The sequence below is a fragment of the Oryzias latipes genome, chromosome 21 (assembly GCF_053564925.1).
Source record: "Oryzias latipes strain Hd-rR chromosome 21, Olatipes_Hd-rR_3.1".
NCBI classification, from domain to species: domain Eukaryota; kingdom Metazoa; phylum Chordata; class Actinopteri; order Beloniformes; family Adrianichthyidae; genus Oryzias; species Oryzias latipes.
The window spans coordinates 29,897,454-29,918,557 of NC_136257.1; the positions used below are offsets into that span (position 1 = coordinate 29,897,454).

At 41.0% G+C, this 21,104-nt stretch overlaps 1 protein-coding gene across 1 annotated transcript in view; it reads left to right on the top strand.

Moving 5' to 3' along the window:
• pth2ra (parathyroid hormone 2 receptor a) overlaps window positions 1-21,104 on the top strand; it is an 87,805-nt gene that overhangs the window by 63,301 nt on the left and 3,400 nt on the right. The window contains exons 10-11 of the mRNA XM_004082021.5: window positions 5,932-6,026; window positions 10,999-11,137. Coding sequence (XP_004082069.2) covers window positions 5,932-6,026; window positions 10,999-11,137 — 234 coding nt within the window. The remainder of the gene's footprint in view (window positions 1-5,931; window positions 6,027-10,998; window positions 11,138-21,104) is intronic.

Sequence of the window (21,104 nt, forward strand, 5' to 3'; positions counted from 1 at the left end):
GGGTTGTGAGGGGCTGTAAACTAGAGGGAGAGCATGTAAACAGATGACCACTGGGAATCCTCTGAAAATCGGTCACAAGATGATCAGAGTGGGATCACAGTGCCGAAGTAATCCTAAGGTCCTTTAAAATCCAAACATCCATGCAGGCTGCTCACTCATAAGTCTGTTGTATTTCAAAGAGGCAGGAAAAGATTCAGCATTAATACCAATTTTTGATAAAGTTCTGTTCTTTAAATCACAAATCCGTCTTCCAGAGTCTTGTTTACCAAGAATTTTGGGACTTGTTGAGATGGGACGCTGAGGATTTTTTGGCTAGATGAGTGGAGTCAGGCCCCCACTGAGGGATACTGTTCCTTCAGTGGTATCAGAGAAAACCTAAAACTCTTGTGATTAGGAGAGGAATTATTTCAGGAAACAGAGCAGCTGACATCCCACAGAAGGTTTTTCCTCTCCACTGTCGCCTTTTGCTTGCTCAGTATTGGTATTTATTGTTCTTATGTTTAAGCTGTTATCACCCAATTAAGAGAATATGGCTTTATTTAAAGATCTGGACTTAATTGGATAATAGCAATCATCAGAATCAAAGCTGTTTTTTGTTTTTCTTTTGCTTTTTGTGCGTTGAGACAATCTCAGTTGTTAGCTGGCACTTTAATAAATCAAGTCTTTTCTTTCAATTCAGTTTATTTATAAAGTCCCACTCCTATCATCTTTTGAGCTATACTTTAAAAGTGTTCCCAATGGTCTTTCAATTATGATTATGCCGTTTCAGCCAAACTAAAAATAAAACCTGCTGATTTTTAGAACATAGTTTTTAGGACATAAAAATGCAGGAGTTCATTTAAAATTCAGCTCTAAAATGTGGGCGGGACCCTTTCCCGTGACTGAGAGTTGTCTGTTTACACACTGTCCCACTAGCTTACAGCCCCTCACACCCCCAACCTAACATTACCAGTGCAACAAAAATGGTGAGCAGTGTGAGGCCGTACCAGATTCCAGCTCAGACGAGGAAAACAAAGACGTCCATGGGTCTATTTGTCTGCCAGTGGACACATTGGAATGGAGAGGAGCGGGGAGCTTGTGGTCCACCCAGCATGTTTTGGTGTGCTCCTGATTCACAACAAAATGAGAAAGGAAATACTTAAAATTGCTATTTTAAACGTAATTTTATTTATATGAATCACTTTATTTCAGACTCAGATGACAGACACAACGTACAAACAAAACAAAAAAATGTCCTCCATCATAAATACACCAAAAACACCATTTTCCTCTTAGTGAGGATTTAAGCCGATGGTGCTAAGTAACAGTAACTAAATTAGCCTAAACTGTTTGTAAAATCTGTGAAACCAGAATATGGTTATAAATGCTTATTTTATTTTGAAGGGAAAGCTGTTAATGATTTTAGTAGACTACTTTAATCACTGTAAATTTATTGCATCTAATCCTCTAAGAGGAGGAGGAAAACAAGACAGCCAGGAATCAATAACCCAAAGCTTAAACCATTCCATCTGAAATCCAATTAGAGCACATTCTAGTTTAAACTGTTGTAATCTTATCAAAAGATAGATAGAGTTTCAGCAACGTTTTTGGGAGTGCTTTCAGTGGGGAACTAAAAAAAAAACTTTTCGGAAAACAGAAACAAAATGGAGCTGCCAAGAGCTCAGATCCTGCAGAATAAAACAGACATGACATTAAGACCACGGTGAAAAGTCAGTGTTTGTCTAATACGGAGGGCAGACTGTTAAACCTACTCATGGTGACCTTTCCTTACATTGGACATTTGAAGACAAAAACAGTTTGGTTTATTGCAGCATGAATTCGTTTGTGGGATAAAATGAAGACACGCCATAGGTGGTTGAGTAAAATGACAAACAGGTCCTACAGAGCACTCACCGAGTCTGGCAGCACACTCTAAAAGACTTTGCATCATCCACCCAGACTGCCACACCGATCTTAAAGCAACAGGGAAAGGTGTCACCAAAGCACTGAAGGTGCAATTAAATGCAGAGCATGACACAAGCAGCCAGACAGCTGTCACTGGGGACAGCGTGGCTCTCTCCAGGGGTGACAGCCCCCTTCCTGCTGTGTGCGGACTGGTTGTGTAAGTCACAGTCAATTTGTTCATTCAGAAAATAATATTCATAAGTAGTTTTTGAATAAAACAGAGTCAGGTGTTGTTTTAAGTGTAAAGAATATATTATGGAGTGAAAGAAAGAACACAACTTTAGTGACTCTTTTACATTATGTAACCTTTATTGAATGCATATTTTAAATGGCCTATATCAAGCTATTCTTAAGCCTTTCAGAGTAAACTATATACATGTATATGATAAGATATTACCTTTGGGACACTAAGGAATTCATTTTATGCAGGTCATTTTCCTACCAGGAATTAAGATGCTTCTTTCTCTGAGGCTCCGCCTTTTGCTCCTTGTGGGTGCCGCCCATTTTATGATGTCAACCTAGAGTCGGTGTCCAAGAGAACAAGTGGGCGCTGAAAACTCTTTCCATGTTTTGATAAGATTACAACAAGTGGGTGTGTGTGTTAGCCTTGGGGCGGTGCTGGCAGCGAAGAGACCACAAGCTCCCTGCTCTGCTCCATTCTGATGCATCCACTTGTATGTACGTCTTTGATTTTCTCGTCTGAGCCGGCTCGAAACTGCACGGCTGGATAGCTCAACATTTTTGTTACACCACCGATGTTAGATTGGGGGTCTGAGGGGCTGTAAGCTAGTGGGAGAGCGTATTCACCGATGTGGGGAAGCAGGGCATAATCCTAATTGAAAGACCACTGGGAATTATTTTGAAATGGATCCAAAGATGATCGGAGTGGGACTTTAAGCTAAAATTATTTTAAAGTCGCAGTCTACAGGCACTGCTGCATGTGTTATATTAAATGGATGTGAAGCTGCGCCCAAATAAACCCATTCTTATAACATTTCTGCCACCTGAAAAGGCCTAATCTACAGTCCAGGCTTCTTGTCTTATTGATTAGCTCATTAAAGCCTAAACAAGCCTAAACAACTCTCGCATAAACAAGTCTAGTGAGGCCTCCACTTCTTAAAGTCAGGACTGTCCTTACGGGTGGATATGGGATGTCTGCGGCTGAAAAATGGGCAAACCCGTAAGGGGAATGCAGGTGATCCACAGGAAATATCAGCCCGTATAGAGCAAAAAGCCTGTAGAGCTTTCAGAATGAAAGCTTATAGATAACCTTCAATGAAAATAGTGGTTTTGATATTTTTAGCATGTTCTTTTAGCATTCTTCTTATGATGGTGGACATTTATATAGAGAGAAAATTGAGCTTTAAATTGCATTTTTAGGTATTTATTCATTAAAATAGTTGGGAATCAGGAGCAGACCATAAATGCCATTGGAAAAAGCTTGTAAATGTGACAAAGGTGCTACAATCTGCTTCATTCCAATGCAATGTGGCTCAAAATGGTACAACTGGATAGATCCGATATTGCTCGCCATTTTTGTTGCTTCTCTAATGATAGGTTAGGGTTTGTGAGGGGCTGCAAGCTAGCTGGAGAGAGTGTAAATAAATGGATCATGGGAAATGCCAACATTCCCGCCCACAACTTAGAGGGAAATTTCTGATGAACTGCTACCGCTCTGCAGAAACTATGTCCTAGCAAACCACATAATCATAACTAACATATTCGATTACCTGCTGGATGAGTTCTTGGATTCAGTTCAGATTCTGCCCTTGTGAAGTGTGACACTCACAGTGGTTACCACTTCACTCTTACTACACCATGAACTGTCTTTACTTCCTACTTGTACCTGATTTTTTTTCTGTACCCTAGTGTGTTTATTTTGAAATTTTTCATCTTTCTTCCCTCCTTTGACAGCTTGTAATAAAACGTTTCTTTTCTCTGACATATCTGGCAGTATAATTAGCTAAATGTGACAATGATCCTGAACTTCCCTTTTTTTAATCCTCCTTTCATTCAGTTAGGTTCAGGGGGTTGATTGTCTACCTCAAATGAAATAACTGGTTTTCTTTAAAGCATTTAAAGTCCCTTCTGGATGTTACCAGTTCCCGTTATTTATTTTAATCTCCTTGCCTAAATTGAGAGGTAAATCTCTGTCTCTTTCCATCGTCGTCTTCTGCTCATTGAACTCCTCAGTGGATAGAGGCAGCCAACTGCTGATGCATATCTGCAGATGCAACAGTGGTTTGTTCCTATCCGCTTTTTAAAACTCACTTATCTCAGATTGCTAAATAACATTTCAGCTCACGCTAGCATCTGAGAATCCTAACTCCCAGGTGGAAAAACAGTCTTTTTAGTGTTTTGCGATGCATCGATTTACTGTTTTCTGACACTTTCACTCTGGGACTGTACTGACAGTGTTGCATCCAAAAATCCTTGAATCCTGAGTGAAGAGCTGTAATACTGTTGATTCATCCAAAGGCTTTAGGCTGGTAATGTTCCTGAACACCTTTTGTTTAAGATCCTTCAAAGGGGTCCTGAAGCCAGCTGTTCATTTGTTCTTAAGCACGGCAGATAATGTGATTATGTGATAACGTAATGGCACTTTAAGCATAGGAAAGCTGTTTGGATTTTCTGCTTCTGCTTTTGCAGAAATCGTTTTCTATGACAAATCATGAGAATTAAGACCAACATTTTGATGCGATTATCACTAAGATTTCTCTATGGAATTGCTTTGTTAGAAAAATGTAACAAGTTGTCAGCTGGCTATTAAAAGTAAGTTAATCAAGAGCAGATTCTAAGTTGTCATTGAACTTCACATTTTCTATGCTTTTTATAATAAATAAGGACATTTTTATAGACTCTGCAGACAAATGCTAAAAAATCTCTGTACTTTTTAATTGTCAGCTGAAACTTGCATTTTTAGTACCACAGATGCTTTTAAAAGTGACCAATAGTTGAAATAGCACAATAATGCTTTTTTTTTAATCTATGTAGCTCCTATAGAAAAAAATAAATTAAAAAAAACAAAGTTTTTACATGTTTTTTTACAGTTGATCACATGTTTTGCAGTTGACCAGGTTTATACACTTTTGCAGCTGTATTTGTTTATTTATTATTTAATATTTATTTCTTTATTTTATACGAATCTCATTTTTGATGATAATTTTTAATGATAATTTTCACAATAGTTTTTAATAATTTATTATGAATGTAATTTTTGATGTCCTTTTTTGATGTTCAAATATATAGATTATTTCTGAATGTCGTTTTTGCTGTCACAGATAAATGAAATTTCCCCATTGTGGGATTAATAAAGTCGTCTGTCTGTCTCTCTGTCTGTCTTTCTGTCTGTTTTGTTTTCTGATTCTTTAGTTACGAGGTGTACATAAAAGAAAAGAAAAAACGTTAAGGTTTCAAATCAATGGTGACAAAAGGTTCTCAGTTTTTATCTGTATAGTCAGTCTAACCTAAATATCTCCAAAGCACTGCATACTACTGAGTTACCTTCTTTTTGTATCTACAGGTGACATTTGGGGCTTTTAAAGATACCTAATGTAAAGGAGTGGGGCTCTGGGAATTGTACTTATTTGTGGGTTAATTATTATCATTTATTTTTACTTGTCCGGTCCAACAGCTGAGCAAACTGATCTTGTGTTGGACAAATTTTACTTTTACAACATGGGGTTATGAATCTTCTGACACACAAGGTGTGTATTTTAATAAACCCCTTCTGTATATTAGACTAAACTTTATTACATTTTTACTATATTTGTAACCGTCTTTTGTTGGACCGGACAGAAAAAATGAGGAGTGAAGAAGAGAGAGGGATGTTAGAGGGTTAGGGGGAGGGAGGAACAATTTTTTTTGACGAGATACAGTTTCTTTTTCTTTGGATGTCAGAAGTTTAAGACAGAAAAAGTGAAAGTGATTAATAAAAAGACAAAGTCTATCTAAAATAACATCAATCTTTTCCTTCTTTTGTTTCAGTTAAACTTCATTTTGTTTGTGAACATCGTGCGAGTGCTGGCCACTAAGATTCGAGAGACAAACGCTGGGAGGTACGACACCCGGAAACAGTACAGGTTTGTATTAACCCTACTGCACTGATTAAAAAAAATTTAAAGAAAAAACATTTTCAAGTTTGCTACTAGCTTCTGTTTTTAGTATTTTTTAAAACCAAAGATATCTGATAGTCTGTCTTCTCAACTTTCTCATAATTAGTATTGTGTGAAAAGAAAAAAATCCATTGAATTAATCTGAGTAAAGCTGCTGCTGATATTTATTCCTTTCAGAAACATACTTCATGTTGTATTTTTCCCCCAACATCTAATTTCTAAATGCATACAAGCAAAAATGTTTGAGCTCAATGTTATGGAGGATCCCAAGAGACAAATTGAAATAAATACGTACACCATTAAATTATTAAATAAATGTGTCATTATTATTTAGAATTGTCATTAAATAAATTCAATTGGAAATCAATAAAGAAATGTTTAAATATTTGTGACAATAAAACATTAAAATAGCCATTAAAAAGCACATTTATATTAGTATATAATATATAGCATATTAATGTGGACTAAAGGGACATTGATATATAAAAAAACTCAAAGAAAAAAAAATTCTAACTGCTGCTCACTTACTGACTGAGTTGTTATTATTTATTTAATGACAGTTTTAGATAATTACATACGCATGTATTTAATAATTCCAAAATAAATATATTTATTTTAATTATTCCCTTCCTGCCCACACTGGACCATGAAATATTTAAATATGCCTTGAAATATACAAATGTGCTTTTTAATGACTACTTGCATATTTTAATACCACATGCATTTAAACATTAATTTATTGATGTCCAATGTTCTTTTTTGATTTCTAATTTCATTTATTTAATGACAATTTTAAATAATGAAACATTTATTTAATAATTTAATGGCATACATATTTATTTAAATTTGTCTCTTATGGTCCTCCATACAATGTTTTGAATCAGAGAGATTTGTATAAAACCTTTTGCCATTTATTGCTCTTAAATCTTCGACACATACACTCATTGGCCACTTTATTAGGAACACCTAACATTTCTAATCAATCACATGGTAATTCATTTAGGCCTGTGGACTTGGTCCAGACGGTCTGCAGCTATGCAAAGCGAGCACCAGGATGAGGAATAAAGGTGATTAAAAGGACTTTGAAGGTGGCATGGTTGTTGGTGCCAGGCAGGCTGGTCTGAGGATTTTAGAAACTGCCTATCTACTGGGATTTTCACCCACAACCATCTCTAGGGTTTACAGAGAATGGTTTCAAAAAGAAAAAATATCCAGTGAGCAGTAGTTCTGTGGGTGGAAATGTGGTTCATAGAACGATTCAATGACTTAAATCGATCCAGAACAAACTTTAACCAGTGTGACTCCGAGATAAATACCAGAGTACTGAACAGTGCAGGTGAAGTTTTACCGATTGCTCCGATTTCTTACAAGATAATTAGATGTAAATAAAATGTGTGTACAAACAAACAAGTAAACAAGAATCAGTGTTGGGGAAATCATTTTTAAAGAGTAATTGATTACTTCACTTTAGTTACTGAATGAAATAGAACTTAACTTACTTTACTCATCCCCAATTTAAAAAGTAAGTCACTACTCAGTACTTTTTAAAAAGTGGTGACAAATCTTCAGCAACTGTTTGATGCTATCATGTTAATATGGAACAAGCTCTCTAAGGAAGGTTTCCAGTACTTTGTTGAATCCATGCCAAGGCAGTTCTGAAGAGAAAGTGGGGTCCAACCCGGTACAAGCAAGGCGGACCTCATAACCCTTGTGCTATCCTAGGCACATTAACATTGGGAGTTGGGTCATCTAGACCCACTAGACAGTGCGCTGAACCTTTTTTCTTCAATGATTTGTGATCTTCACTGGTGTCCATGGATTACATGAAATCTTTCCAACTTTATCCACCTTTGTCATGGTAGGGAGAACACGTCAATGTAAGGGTGGGGTCACCTAAGATAGGACAAGGGTTAAAGAGAAGTGGCTAGTGTGTATTCTAATAGCAGCTTAGATGCTAAGAAAACAGTTATTATTGAACTTTAAACTGGAAATTATTGCGCATTTTCCTTTTCAGGTATTTATAAATCACTCTCCTATAATCAAAAATAGTTTTGAGACTTCAACAAATTTGTTGGTAAATGGCGTCTACTTACATAGCGCTTTTTTACCTACAAGGCTCAAAGTGTTTTACAGTCACATTCACCGAGTCACACACACATTCACACACTGGTGTCTTGCCCAAGGGGCAAGATGGGGTTCAGTGTCTTGGCCAAGGACACTTCGACACATGGGTGTGCAAGGCGGGAATCGAACCTGTAATCTGACGATCATGGGTCGACCGCCCTATCGCTGCACCACGGCCGCCCGAACAAATTTGTTCACAGTGTTCCACGCTTCCGCAGTTGTCTGGAAATGGAAAATAATTTCTTTCCGGTCTCGAATCCTAACTTCACCAGGACCCCAGAGATGACATTAGGGCTAATTACTCTTAGGTTCCCATGAGGACAAGGGATCCACTCAAGGTGGAGGTCAGCATTAAAAGACACAAACAGATGCAGCTCCACATCTGCAATTATCTGTGGTTTACTCCCCTGCTGCTGCTGGCTTCAGTTTGTCAGATAAAAACATTATCATTTCAATGTCTCCTGAAAGGGGAGTCCAATTTGGCAATGCAGCAGGAGAGGATGCTTTGTTTAGACGAGCCGCAGATTCGTCACAGATGATGATAGTAATTTGATGAACTGAACTGTGAGCCATAGATTTACGCCAAATGCAGCAGGTGTCCTATCCCTCCACCCCCAGCCCTGCACCCCAAACCCTGAGTGAGGTTAGGTAAGACAGGGGTGACGTACAGAGGCAGAAAACAGTTCAACTAAAATAGCCCACACTGCTTTAAAAGTCTGGAAACAGGAAAATGAACGTTTGTGTGTGTGGAGAGAAGCACAGAAGATGTTCCTCATATTCGGCCCCTTCTTGTTTACTTTTAAGTTTAGAAAATAAGCCTCAACAGACAAAAAAATCTGGATTCAGTAAGAATTAGTTGAGTGACTTGACCATGAGACTGGAAGACTGTAGGATCTTGGATGTTTCAATACAAAAACTCTAATAATGGGAGCCAGTGCCTCCCCGCTGGACTCTTTGTGTAAAGAGTTGAATTGGTGGGGATTAAATCAACATATAGTTCACTCTGTCAGAGATTGGTTTAAATGCAATTAACTGTATTTACTTAAGTATGTGAGAACGAATGAGAATAATCCTTTAACCCCAGAGCTTTGATTTACTGTAATTTATTGACCGTTTATGCATTTAGCACAAAATTCAACAGATTATAAAAAGGAGAAAAGCAGCTTTGCTCTGACTTGCAACACTTTACAGAAGTGAAGTGTTGCAAAGCTGCTTCTTCTCAAGTTCAGAATCCGCTGGAATCATGGTAATTACAATAATGTTCAAAGATTCACAGTACTCTACGGTAAGAGCATCTGTTGTTTTTGTGTCTTCTGTGACGACGCCGGTATCAAAGAGTTAAACTGAGCTTGTTTCAAAGCTCTACACATAGAAAAGATCAAGCAGCATCAAATCAAGCAATTGATGTACAGTGGCCCCTTGCCAAATCTCGTTTGTCTTCTCATGGTCTCTCTGTTTGCAGATTTTGTTCAGTGCAATTTCCATGTTTTTTTTCTTTTCAGGGCACATTGTGCTCTGCCATCTGATTGGCTGTAGACCACTGTCAATCAATCTTCTGTACAGAATTCCGTTTGTCAAATGTACATACATTTTCAATTGCAAGCAGATTTATAGTTTCATTCTAGCGCTCTGGTTCACTGGGTGAACATGCATACCTTCTCACTGTGAAGCAAGAGGACCAACCATTGCAGCGTCCCAAAACATGATTAATAATCTTCTTGATTATTGTTATCAGTTAATGGGGACACCTTAGTCAAAACCTCAGGAAGCTTAAAAGGTAAATAATCTGTTGGAAAAAACAATGTTTTGTTTTAAAACAGAATCAACACTTTGGTTTGGAGGAGATAAAAGTTTGCTCTCCGATGATTTCCTTGTTATGGATTTATTTTGTGTTTGAAAAAAAAAACAGTTTCTCACCTTCTAAGAAATATTCTCACAAGCAGTTATGCAATCAAGCTTGGGTTTTCAAAGGAAGCGTTATTGCACTCTGACTTGTTAATCATGAAAGTTGTTCTCCCTTTCGGCAATAATCTTTTTAGAAAGAAACTTTTTTGTATTAGTAATAAAAGAGTCAATAAAGGGCTTTCACAAAAAGGATGTTTTACTTAAGTGAAAGTAGATTTCAAGCAACGTTTTTATAAAAAGGAAAGAGTGATCCAATAAAATAAAGTTTTTTATTTTTTTATTTACTGATATAAAAAGAAAAAAATAATAATTTGGGATTCTAAATAAAAGCAGCAATTTTTAACATGAACTTTATAAAGTAACTAGTAGAACCTTTACCATACAAAAACTTTAAGGAGTTTTTAGTGCAAAATATCTTAAACGTCCGAATTCATCCATCACACAGCGGAAATATGTGCTTTGGAAAACAACAAAAAATTGTGTTCAAGACCACTTTTCTTGTTCACCTTTTTGGCAAATTTCCTTCAAGGGTTGCCACAGTGAATCACTGATTCACACAGGCGGTTTATCAAAGATTTTTACGCCCGATGCCCTTCCAGAGACGGGCCTTTATTTCATCCGGGCTGGTGTTGAAGACCACTGAATCATGAATATTTAAACACTGAAATTCAGGGTGAGAGGTGAAATAAATAATTAGTTGATGCTGCAAACAAAATACTGCAAGCTGCATATTGTTGCTCAAAGACATTTTAAATTTGCAATCTGCCACATTACTAAAATATGCATGGGAAAAATAAGACCAATGCCAGAATGCCCTTCTCGCAACACTGGACTCAGTCTGATTTGATAAACTAATTGCTGATTGTATGTTTTTCTTTTCTGAACTGAAATATTGCATTTCTATTCACAGAAAACTGGCAAAATCCACCCTTGTGCTGGTGTTGGTGTTTGGAATCCACTACATCATCTTTGTCGGGATGCCTCACACGTTTCAGGGTCCAAGCTGGGAGATGCGCATGTACTTTGAACTGTTCTTCAACTCATTTCAGGTACTTGATCAGTTCTATATTGAACCATGTTCGTGGAGTTTCCAAAAGATTGTTAAAAAAAAATAATTTCCTGGCTGCTTAACCATTTGTTTCAGCAGGTGAATGTTTTTCTGCAACTGTGCCTCTATAACTAGTATGGGAATTGCAAACGGTTTAAAGATTTAGCCTGATTTCCACACTGTTTAATTCCCCAAACTCCTAAAATGACCTAAATTGACTGAAAATAAAAGCATAAATGTAAATCAGATTTCTAAATGCTGCAGGGAAAAGGGAAATGGAAATGAGAAGGGTACTTGCAAACACTTAATTCAATTTGTTTTATCTAATTAATCTATGAATGAAATTATAATTCTTAACAAAAGTAAATGACCTCATTTACTTTTTATTTTGGTAATCATTTTATATTTTCTCATTACTTATTTGAAAGAATGATGCCACGCATAGACAGTTTGTTACGTGAAACCAAGGGGGTTAACCCAGATGCAGGAAGAATCAGGAGACTAATGAACTCTTAAGGCTATTTAATGCCAAAGCGCTAAACCAAACAGAGAACATCCAAACAAAACGCTGCGACAAACATATGCAGGGACAGAGACCTTAAAAAGGAACCAAATCAAAGTAAAATGAGAACCAGCTGTGGGGAGAAGCAACAGACAGAGAAGAAGAGCGACCTCCAGAGGGAGTACGGCTGAGCAGCAGGAGGGTGAACGTATCATAACCCCCTCCCCGAAGTCCGGCTACCAGACGGACCCCGACGGGGCTGATCCGGGTGGAGGCGATGGAAACGGGTGATCAGCCCGGGGTCACAGATGTGGCGCTCTGGAACCCACTGCCGATCCGCAGGGCCGTAACCCTCCCAGTCCACCAAGTATTGGACGCCCCGTCCCACTCTCCTAGAGGCGAGAAGCTCCCGAATGGTGTAAACAGGTCCTCCGTCCACCATCCGAGGAGCAGGAGGAGGAGCTGGAGCAGGCTGGAGACTAGAGACCTTAGCAGGCTTCAACTTGCACACGTGGAACACTGGGTGGATCCTCAGAGAGGAAGGCAGCTCCAGTCGTACAGCCACCGGGTTGATGATTCGGGTGATGGAGAATGGGCCGATGTACCAGGGCTGCAGCTTCCTGGAACCACCCTTCAAGGGAACATCTGTAGCAGACAACCACACCTTGTCTCCCACCTTGTACTCCGGGGCAGGGGTCCTCCGACGGTTAGCCACCACAGTGAGCCGCTCCTGGTTCCGCAGGAGTTCTTGGCGGAACCTGCTCCAGGTACGGCGACACCTCCTCACGAAAGCCGCCGGACCCGAAGAGGAGGCCAATTGTTCTTGGTGCGGGAACAAGGGGGGCTGGAATCCGTACGCGGCCTGGAATGGTGAGTATCCTGTGGAGTTAACTAGAGAATTGTGGGAGTACTCTACCCAGGGAAGTTGTGCAACCCAGGTCTTAGGATTCTTACTGCACATTGCCCGCAGGGAAGTCTCCAGATCTTGATTGTACCTCTCTACCTGGCCGTTGGTCTGAGGATGGAATCCAGAACTCAGACTGACCTTGATCCCGAGGAGGTTGCAGAACTCCTTCCAGAAAGCCGCGATGAATTGGGGGCCCCGATCCGAGACGATGTTGAGGGGAAGTCCATGAAGACGAAACAGATGCTGTGAAATCAATGTTGCTAGTTCCTTGGCCGAAGGAAGTTTCTGCAGGGGAATAGCATGGGCTAACTTGGAAAAACGGTCGATGATAGTGAGAATGACGGTTTTACCCCTTGAGTTTGGCAGTCCAGTGATGAAGTCCATAGCAACGTGGGACCAAGGTCTGGACGGCACAGGTAGAGGGTGAAGTAGGCCGGCGGGAAGGGTCCTGGGGGTCTTCACACTGGCACAAACGGGACAGGCAGACACAAAGGCCCTTATGTCGGAGGACATAGTAGGCCACCAAAAGCGCTGGGCTATAAGAAACCCCGTCCTCGTTACTCCGGGATGGCAAGCTAGCCGAGAGGAGTGCCCCCACTTTAAAACCATGGTGCGTAGGTCAGATGGTACAAACAACCGGCACTCTGGACAGCCTGAGGGAATGGAGGCCGGATCAGGAACAGAAGCCTGTACCCTCCGTTCCAGGAACCAACGGGTGGTTCCAAGCACCAGGTGGCCAGGGATGATGGGTGTGGCCTCTGTGGGGTTCTCCTCCACCTCCTCCTGTTGGAATTGGCGAGAAAGGGCGTCGGGCTTGATGTTCTTGCTCCCTGGCCGATAGGACAGGGAGAAGTTAAACCGGTCAAAAAAAAGAGTCCACCTCGCTTGGCGAGGATTGAGGCGCTTGGCTGAACGAATGTACTCGAGATTTTTGTGATCGGTCCAAACTAGAAATGCCCGCTCAGCCCCCTCCAACCAGTGGCGCCACTCCTCCAAAGCCACCTTCACCGCCAGCAGCTCTCTGTTCCCTATATCGTAGTTCCTCTCCGCAGGAGTGAGCTTGCGGGAGAAATACGCGCAGGGATGGATTTTATTATCAGACGCTCTCTGTGACAACACAGCCCCTACCCCAGACTCAGACGCGTCCACCTCCACAATGAATTGTTTGGAGGGATCAGGCTGATTCAGAATAGGAGCTGTAGAGAAACGTCTCTTCAGCTCGCAAAATGCCCTCTCCGCCTCCTTATCCCAAACAAAGCGCACCTTAGCTGAAGTGATCCTATGAAGGGGTGCAGCAACGCCACTGAAACCTCTGATGAAACGCCTGTAGAAATTGGCGAATCCCAGGAAGCGCTGTAGTTGCTTCCGACCAGAGGGAACCGGCCACTCCAACACAGCCTTAACCTTGGAGTTATCCATCTGGATCCTCCCAGGAGAAACCACATACCCCAAGAACCGAGTCTGCGTAGAGTGGAATTCGCACTTCTCGGCCTTGCAGTAAAGGTGGTTCTCCAGGAGGCGCTGGAGTACGGCTCTGACGTGCTGCACGTGGGACTCTGGGTCAGGAGAGAAAATCAAAATGTCATCCAGATAGACAAACACAAATTGGTTAAGCATATCCTTCAGTACATCATTGATCAGTCTCTGGAACACTGCTGGGGCATTAGTTAGACCAAAAGGCATTACTAGGTATTCAACGTGCCCGCTAGGCGTGTTAAACGCAGTCTTCAACTCGTCACCCTCTCTCACTCGAACCAGGTGATAAGCATTCCTGAGGTCCAACTTAGTAAAGATACGAGCCCCGCTTAGCAGGTCAAAAGCGGAGTGCAGCAGAGGCAAGGGGTAAGTGTTACGGACAGTAATAGTGTTCAAAGCCCTGTAATCAATGCAAGGGCGCAGACCCCCATCTTTTTTCCCCACAAAAAAGAAACCTGCTCCTGCCGGAGAGGAGGACGGACGAATGAGCCCCGCCTGTAAGCTCTCCTGCAGATACGAGTCCATAGCCTCTCGTTCAGGTGGCGACAGGGGGTAAATGCGACCCCTCGGTGGTTGAGTCCCTGGCAGGAGGTCGATGGCACAGTCGTAAGGGCGATGGGGAGGAAGAGAACTAGCACGTACTTTACAAAACACAGAGCCCAAATCATGATAGACAGACGGAACTTTACAGAGATCTGGAGGCTCCGGAGACTTTTGGACCTCCACAACCTTACGAACAGAGGCAGAAGCAAGACAATTAAGCAGACAAAAAGGACTCCATGACAGAAACCGCCCCGAGGCCCAGTCGATGTGAGGTTTGTGTCTGCTCAACCAGGGAAACCCTAAAATAACAGGAGGTTTAAGGGATTCAACAACATAAAACGACATGGTCTCAGAGTGGTTTCCAGAGATCAACACAGAAATTTTAACAGTACGAGTAGAAACCTTGTGTATGAGGGTCCCATTAATGGCATGAATGTCCAATGCTGGAGACAGAGGTTCAGTGGGGATTTTCAGTCTGTCCACCACCTCCTGGGAGATCAGATCCCCATCAGACCCCGAGTCAATAAGAGTGTCAAATTCCACCTGGGCTCCAGCATATGCCACCAAAACCTTGGTGGAGGGACGAGAAGGCGAGGAAAAAGAATGAATGCGGCTCACCAGTTTCCTCACTGCTGGGGAGCCCTGGCGTTTCCCGGACAGTTGCGCACAACGTGTCCCGAACGTCCACAATAAAGGCAAAGTCCCTCCCGCATGCGGCGCTGCCGTTCAGTTGGAGAGAGACGGCCCGCTCCGAGCTGCATGGGCTCCGGGGAGGAGTTTGAAAGAGGCGGGGGAACCTCCGCGGGACGCGGTGGGCGGTAACCAGGAAGGCTGCGTTGCTCGTTACCCCGTTCCCTCATCCTACGGTCGATACGAACCGCCAGATCGATAAGCTCCTCGAGGTTGTCTGGAAGTTCTCTCGCTGCCAGCTCGTCCTTGAGAGCGTCAGACAGGCCCTGCAGGAAGACGTCGAGCAGTGCTTCATCTGGCCAGCGGGTGCTGGCAGCCAAGGTCCGGAACTCCACCGCGTAGTCCGAGACACAGCGGGATCCCTGCTGAAGACGAAGAAGCTCCGACGCAGCAGCACGATGAGGCGTGGTGGGTCGGTGAGAAGCCGAGCGGAGAAGGACCGAAAGGAGCGACACAGCTCCGATCCGCGCTCCCACTCTGCCAGTCCCCATCGTTTGGCTCTTCCGGTTAGGTAGCTCAGAGCAAACGCCACCTTGCACTGCTCGGAGGGGAAATCGTCAGGATTAAAGTCAAACTGCAACCGACAGGAAGTAAGAAACGCCCGGCAGTCTGCAGCAGTCCCATCAAACGGTTCAGGATGGCCCAGTCTGGTCTGCCGAGGAGAAGACGAGGGCGCACGTTCCAGGTGGGAGAGGCGTTCGTGGAGCTGCTGCATACCTGACATGAATCCTTGCAACTCCTGAGCCAGGTCTGCCCGCTCCGTCCCGGTGACGGAACCATCACCGGCGGAGGATCCGGGTAAGTCTCGTCGAGATGAATCTCCTGCTGGGTTGGACATGGTCGCAGCGTAATGTTACGTGAAACCAAGGGGGTTAACCCAGATGCAGGAAGAATCAGGAGACTAATGAACTCTTAAGGCTATTTAATGCCAAAGCGCTAAACCAAACAGAGAACATCCAAACAAAACGCTGCGACAAACATATGCAGGGACAGAGACCTTAAAAAGGAACCAAATCAAAGTAAAATGAGAACCAGCTGTGGGGAGAAGCAACAGACAGAGAAGAAGAGCGACCTCCAGAGGGAGTACGGCTGAGCAGCAGGAGGGTGAACGTATCACAGTTTATATATGCAAGGATTTACAAACTAATAATCCCTTTGAATAAATACTTTTAGAATGTTTTACAGATTAATAAAATTAGGAATAGCACTCAAAACATGAAGGAAATTGGCAATTATATGCAAAAAAAAAAATCCCCTCTATCCATCCATCAATTTCTCTGTATAAGATGTAGTTATAAAAAATTGTCAAAAATAAAAGAATACAACCCATTTCTCTGCAGTCCCTACCATCTTCCTGTTCCGCCTTTTACGTCCCTTCATAGAAAATCCCATTTGTCTTTAATGAATCAAAAGGAATTCAATAGGAAAATACTAAATAGAACTAACAAACTGACTAAACCAAACTGGACATCCCTGCCCTTAGAAAAACTCCTAAAAAAAACAGGATTCCGGAAAAAACCTCAGGGGTGCCCACATGGAGGAGGGAACCTCCCCCAGGACGGACAGGCGATAACCAGAACTCATAGAGAAGAATTAACTTATCAAATTCTACAACTACATATTTAACGTCCGGCAGACGAGAACCATTCAGATGGAGTTGGGGGGACGACCGGGGGCGCGAGTCGAACCAGAGGCAGGATCCACAGCCAGGTGTAGAAGCAGCAGTAGAGGCGAGCCAGAGACGAGGTACACGGTCAGGTACAGGAGTTCGGATGAGCCAACTGGAATCTGGAAGCACTCCCACTCCCCAGGAGGAGAGAGGGAAAGAGGGAGAGAACATGAATCACACTACACCAAACAGAGGGAACTAAATGATGAATAATGATCAAGAATAGAGGAGAGAAGGAGGGTAGAAGTAGATGAGAAAAGAGGACAGAACCCCAGAGCACCATAGTTACCCCAGCTTCAAAATTACTAGCAGCCTACTATCAACTGATTGTTATTGTTATTAAGTTTAAGAAAAGGCTGCAACAAGGAGGAAGTACATGCAGGCTTTAGTGAACGGTGAAACGTGAAAAAAAAAAAAAAAACTCCTCCAGTGGGGTTGGAGAGTGATGATAAAGCTGAGGGTCTTTTGATAGCGTGAATCCACCATAATCTTCAAACACTGCAACTGTCCATTAGTGGAAGATAAACGACAGATCCTACATTTTTCGATAGACACTCTGGCAGAAAAGTGTCAGAAACATCCTCTTTTTTTGGGTCTCTTGTCTTAAAGAAAAGCATGAAGAATAATTCTGTTGAGACGTGACAACAACGAAGAAGCGGTGAGTCATGGCTTCACAAACAGGATGCATGACTCACTCGCTTTCAGCTTGTTCTGCAGGTAATTACAAACAAACTGGGTGGAATTACTGTAAAAGTGCAGTCCGTCTGCATCGGACATGCATCATCCATGACTAAATTACACCACAGATGAAGGTTATTCATGATCAGCAATTATTCTTGTTTTTGGCAATCATTTGTCATGATTATGTTTGTAAAAATCCTCATTTTCATTCCCCTGCTGTGGGAACGTCCACCAGTTGAAGTCAGAGTTGACAGACTCTTGAAATTGGGGATGAAATTAAGGAAATGGTTAATAATTAAGCTAAAATTTCCAAACCACATCAGTCCAAACTAGACATAAAAAGAAATGATAGTCCTATGATTGAAACCATTAGTGGGCTTTTCTATTCAGAGTAAGTCATTAAGGACAGGTTGTACCTTGGCAGCATAATACACTGAAAATAGAGCAATCTATCACAATTAAATGATCCACTTTCACAGTTGTCTGCAAACTGATCCAATAACTTAAATACGATTAGGTGGCTGTGCTCGTGGTAATACCACATTTTTGACCTTTAACTTTTGAACCAATTACCGTACAAAGTCGTGATCAGTTTTCCAAAAGCCTTATTCATCTTTAGAGTTAGGAGGAAAACTAAGTGATCCATAATGAAGAAAGGAAAAATAAAAGGTTTTCCTTAACCTTTCTGTTGGGCGAGGAACTACTCTGTTGTTTTACTTTGTTATGTCACAATGTGCGGAGCCCACACGTTTTTGTAGGGTCTGTGGGGGGAAGCTGGTGCTCTGAGGGTATTTTTGGAGAAATACTCAGAACAGATCAAAATACTGCTTTGGGAGATGACTATTATAATACACCTAAAGGCTCAAAAAGTTTTCATAATATATAGGACTGTGTTCACATTGACAACTCACTTTGGTCTACGCCAGTGTTTTTCAACCTGTGTGCCGCGGCACAATAGTGTGCCATGGGAGATGGTCAGGTGTGCCGTAGGAAATTACCCGATCTAAAAACATTTACCATCTCCAGGATATCAGCTCTTTGTTCATCCAAACATGAAACACTGAGTATTTAGGAACATGAAAGATCATAAAATACTTTTTTCTGTGTGTTTATTTGATTCTATTAAAGACATTTTGATAAGAATGACGGTACCGCGATTTAGCCGCAGCTTCAGCTGTTTTCTGAAAAGCCCCGCCCCTTTAACTGTCTCCACCAATCATTCTTGGAGGCTTAATCACATGTCATCAGTCTGACCAATCAGAAGTGGTTAAAGTCTTCACTTCCTTGTTCCGATTCTGCTCAAAAAGTCGCTCAGTTCTAACAAAAATACCAGCTAAAGCTCGTCTATAGCGGTGTAACTTTCCACAGAATCCGGTGTCAGACCGTGGAACAAGTAAACAAAAGTCACGCGTCCCTGAGCTTCATTGTTGTCTGCGTTGGGTGGCTGTTTGCACTACATCTCCTATGATGCATTGGGTTAAAGTGACAGCATCTCTGCGTTACAATGAGTCTTTCGTGTTAAACGTCTTGAAAACTCAACAAACACACATCAAACAGTTTTTAAATCTTCTTGATGACATCAGAGGTCAACAGTTTAGTTCTCCTTCAAGGTTTTTGTTTATTAACAGCCAAACATCCCAGAGTTCGGTCAAAGTCATCTTTCTAACTAAAACACTTTTCTAATAACGCCTGGATTATTTTACATGTTAAACTTAAGAAGAAGTAATATCAACATTTAAGAAACAGGATGAAGGTGAAGTTGCCAACAGGCGCAATTAAACTAAATTGAAACAGTTTTTTTAAAGTTGTCAAAGACTTCACATTTGATGAAGACAAAAGAAAAACTAAATAAACCTTCAACATGTTCACTTTTTGTGAAGCTACAGAAGATATAAATATAATGTTAGTCCTTTTGTGTAAAATTTACCAAACATATTGTGATCATATTGTTAAAAAATTACAGTGTCCTTTGCACCAACAATTAAAAAATAAATCACAATTTAGGAAGAATATATTTGTGTTTTTTTTGTGAGGTTACATAAAATTGCATGTTAAAAAACAACTATAAAATTTCAAATAATTTAGTTAAAAATTATAACTGAAAACTAACTTAACTTTTATTGCATCTTTTAGAAAAAACAGCTGCAACTTCCAGCTTTTTCTGCCATAAAAATCACAAAAATGCATGTGAGATTGTGGAGGGACTGGTCATCAATACAGACTATGAGTTTCTCCTTTATTTAAATTTTCGGATGCTGGTGTGCCGCAGGATTTTTGTCAAGGTTAAGGCGCGCCTTGGCTCGAAAAGGTTGAAAAACACTGGTCTACAAAACACTAATACTTTCCTAAAGCTGAAACAAGCACAAATCCACAAGTTCCATTTCCGATTTTGCTTTGAATTTAAGGCATTAAAGGAGCGTAGATACAACCGTATAAATGAAAAATGTTGAGTAACAACTTCTCATTTTAATACTATTTTAATGTAGTTTCATTTTATTAAAGCAGCCGGCAAGAGCACATTTCTTAAGCTCAAGATGTCAAGTGCCTGAATGGACAAACGCAGTGTCAACAGAACTTTAATTGGGATTCAGAAGTCACTTTTCAAGGGGATGTTTTTGCTAAATCCTGCAGCCAAATCAAACAGGCGTTATTTATCAGATTAAAGCAACAAATTCATCCAATTAAAAGAGCTTAGTAAACATAACTTTGAGCGCATAAAGTCACATAGAAAAAAAAAAAATGGAGATGTGAAAGTAGAAGCAGTAGGTAATTTTCTGTCAAAATATCACACATCATGAACAGTAATGCTGAAAAGGGATTTATTTTTAAAGTTTAGGACCCTAGAAAGAGCTGCCTTTACAATCCTGTGCAACCTTGTGCTGGGATGCCTGTGCAGGGATATTAGTATACAGACTTTCCCACATGTAATTTTTGTTCATGACTTCAGAGGATTTCAAACCTTTAATCTTTTGTGATATTTACCCCCCCCCAAAAAAGATCCCTGTTCAGGATGTAACCACACAAACTGCACTGAAGTGAGGTGGACAAAATTGTTGGTACCCCTCAGTTAAAGAATGAAAGTCCACAATGCTCACTGAAATGACTTGAAATGTTCAAAAGTAACAATAAATTAAAATTTATTGAAATTAAATAATCAAAATCAGCCATTACTTTTGAGTTTGTTGATTTACAGTATTGTTAAAGAAAAAAAAAAAAAACTAATGAAATAGGGCTGGACAAAAATGATGGTACCTCCATAAAAGACTGAGAACTAATTGCCCAGGGGGTCATGATGAACTCAGGTATGTCCTTTAATTGACATCACAGCTGTTTTCAAACCCATAATCAGTCAGTCTGCCTATTTAAAGGGAGATAAAATAGTCAGGTTGCTGTTTGGTGAAAAGGTGTGTACCACACTGACCATGGACAACAGAAAGCAAAGGAGAGAATTGTTCCAGGACATTAGAAACAAAACTATAGACAAACATTGTAAAGGTAAA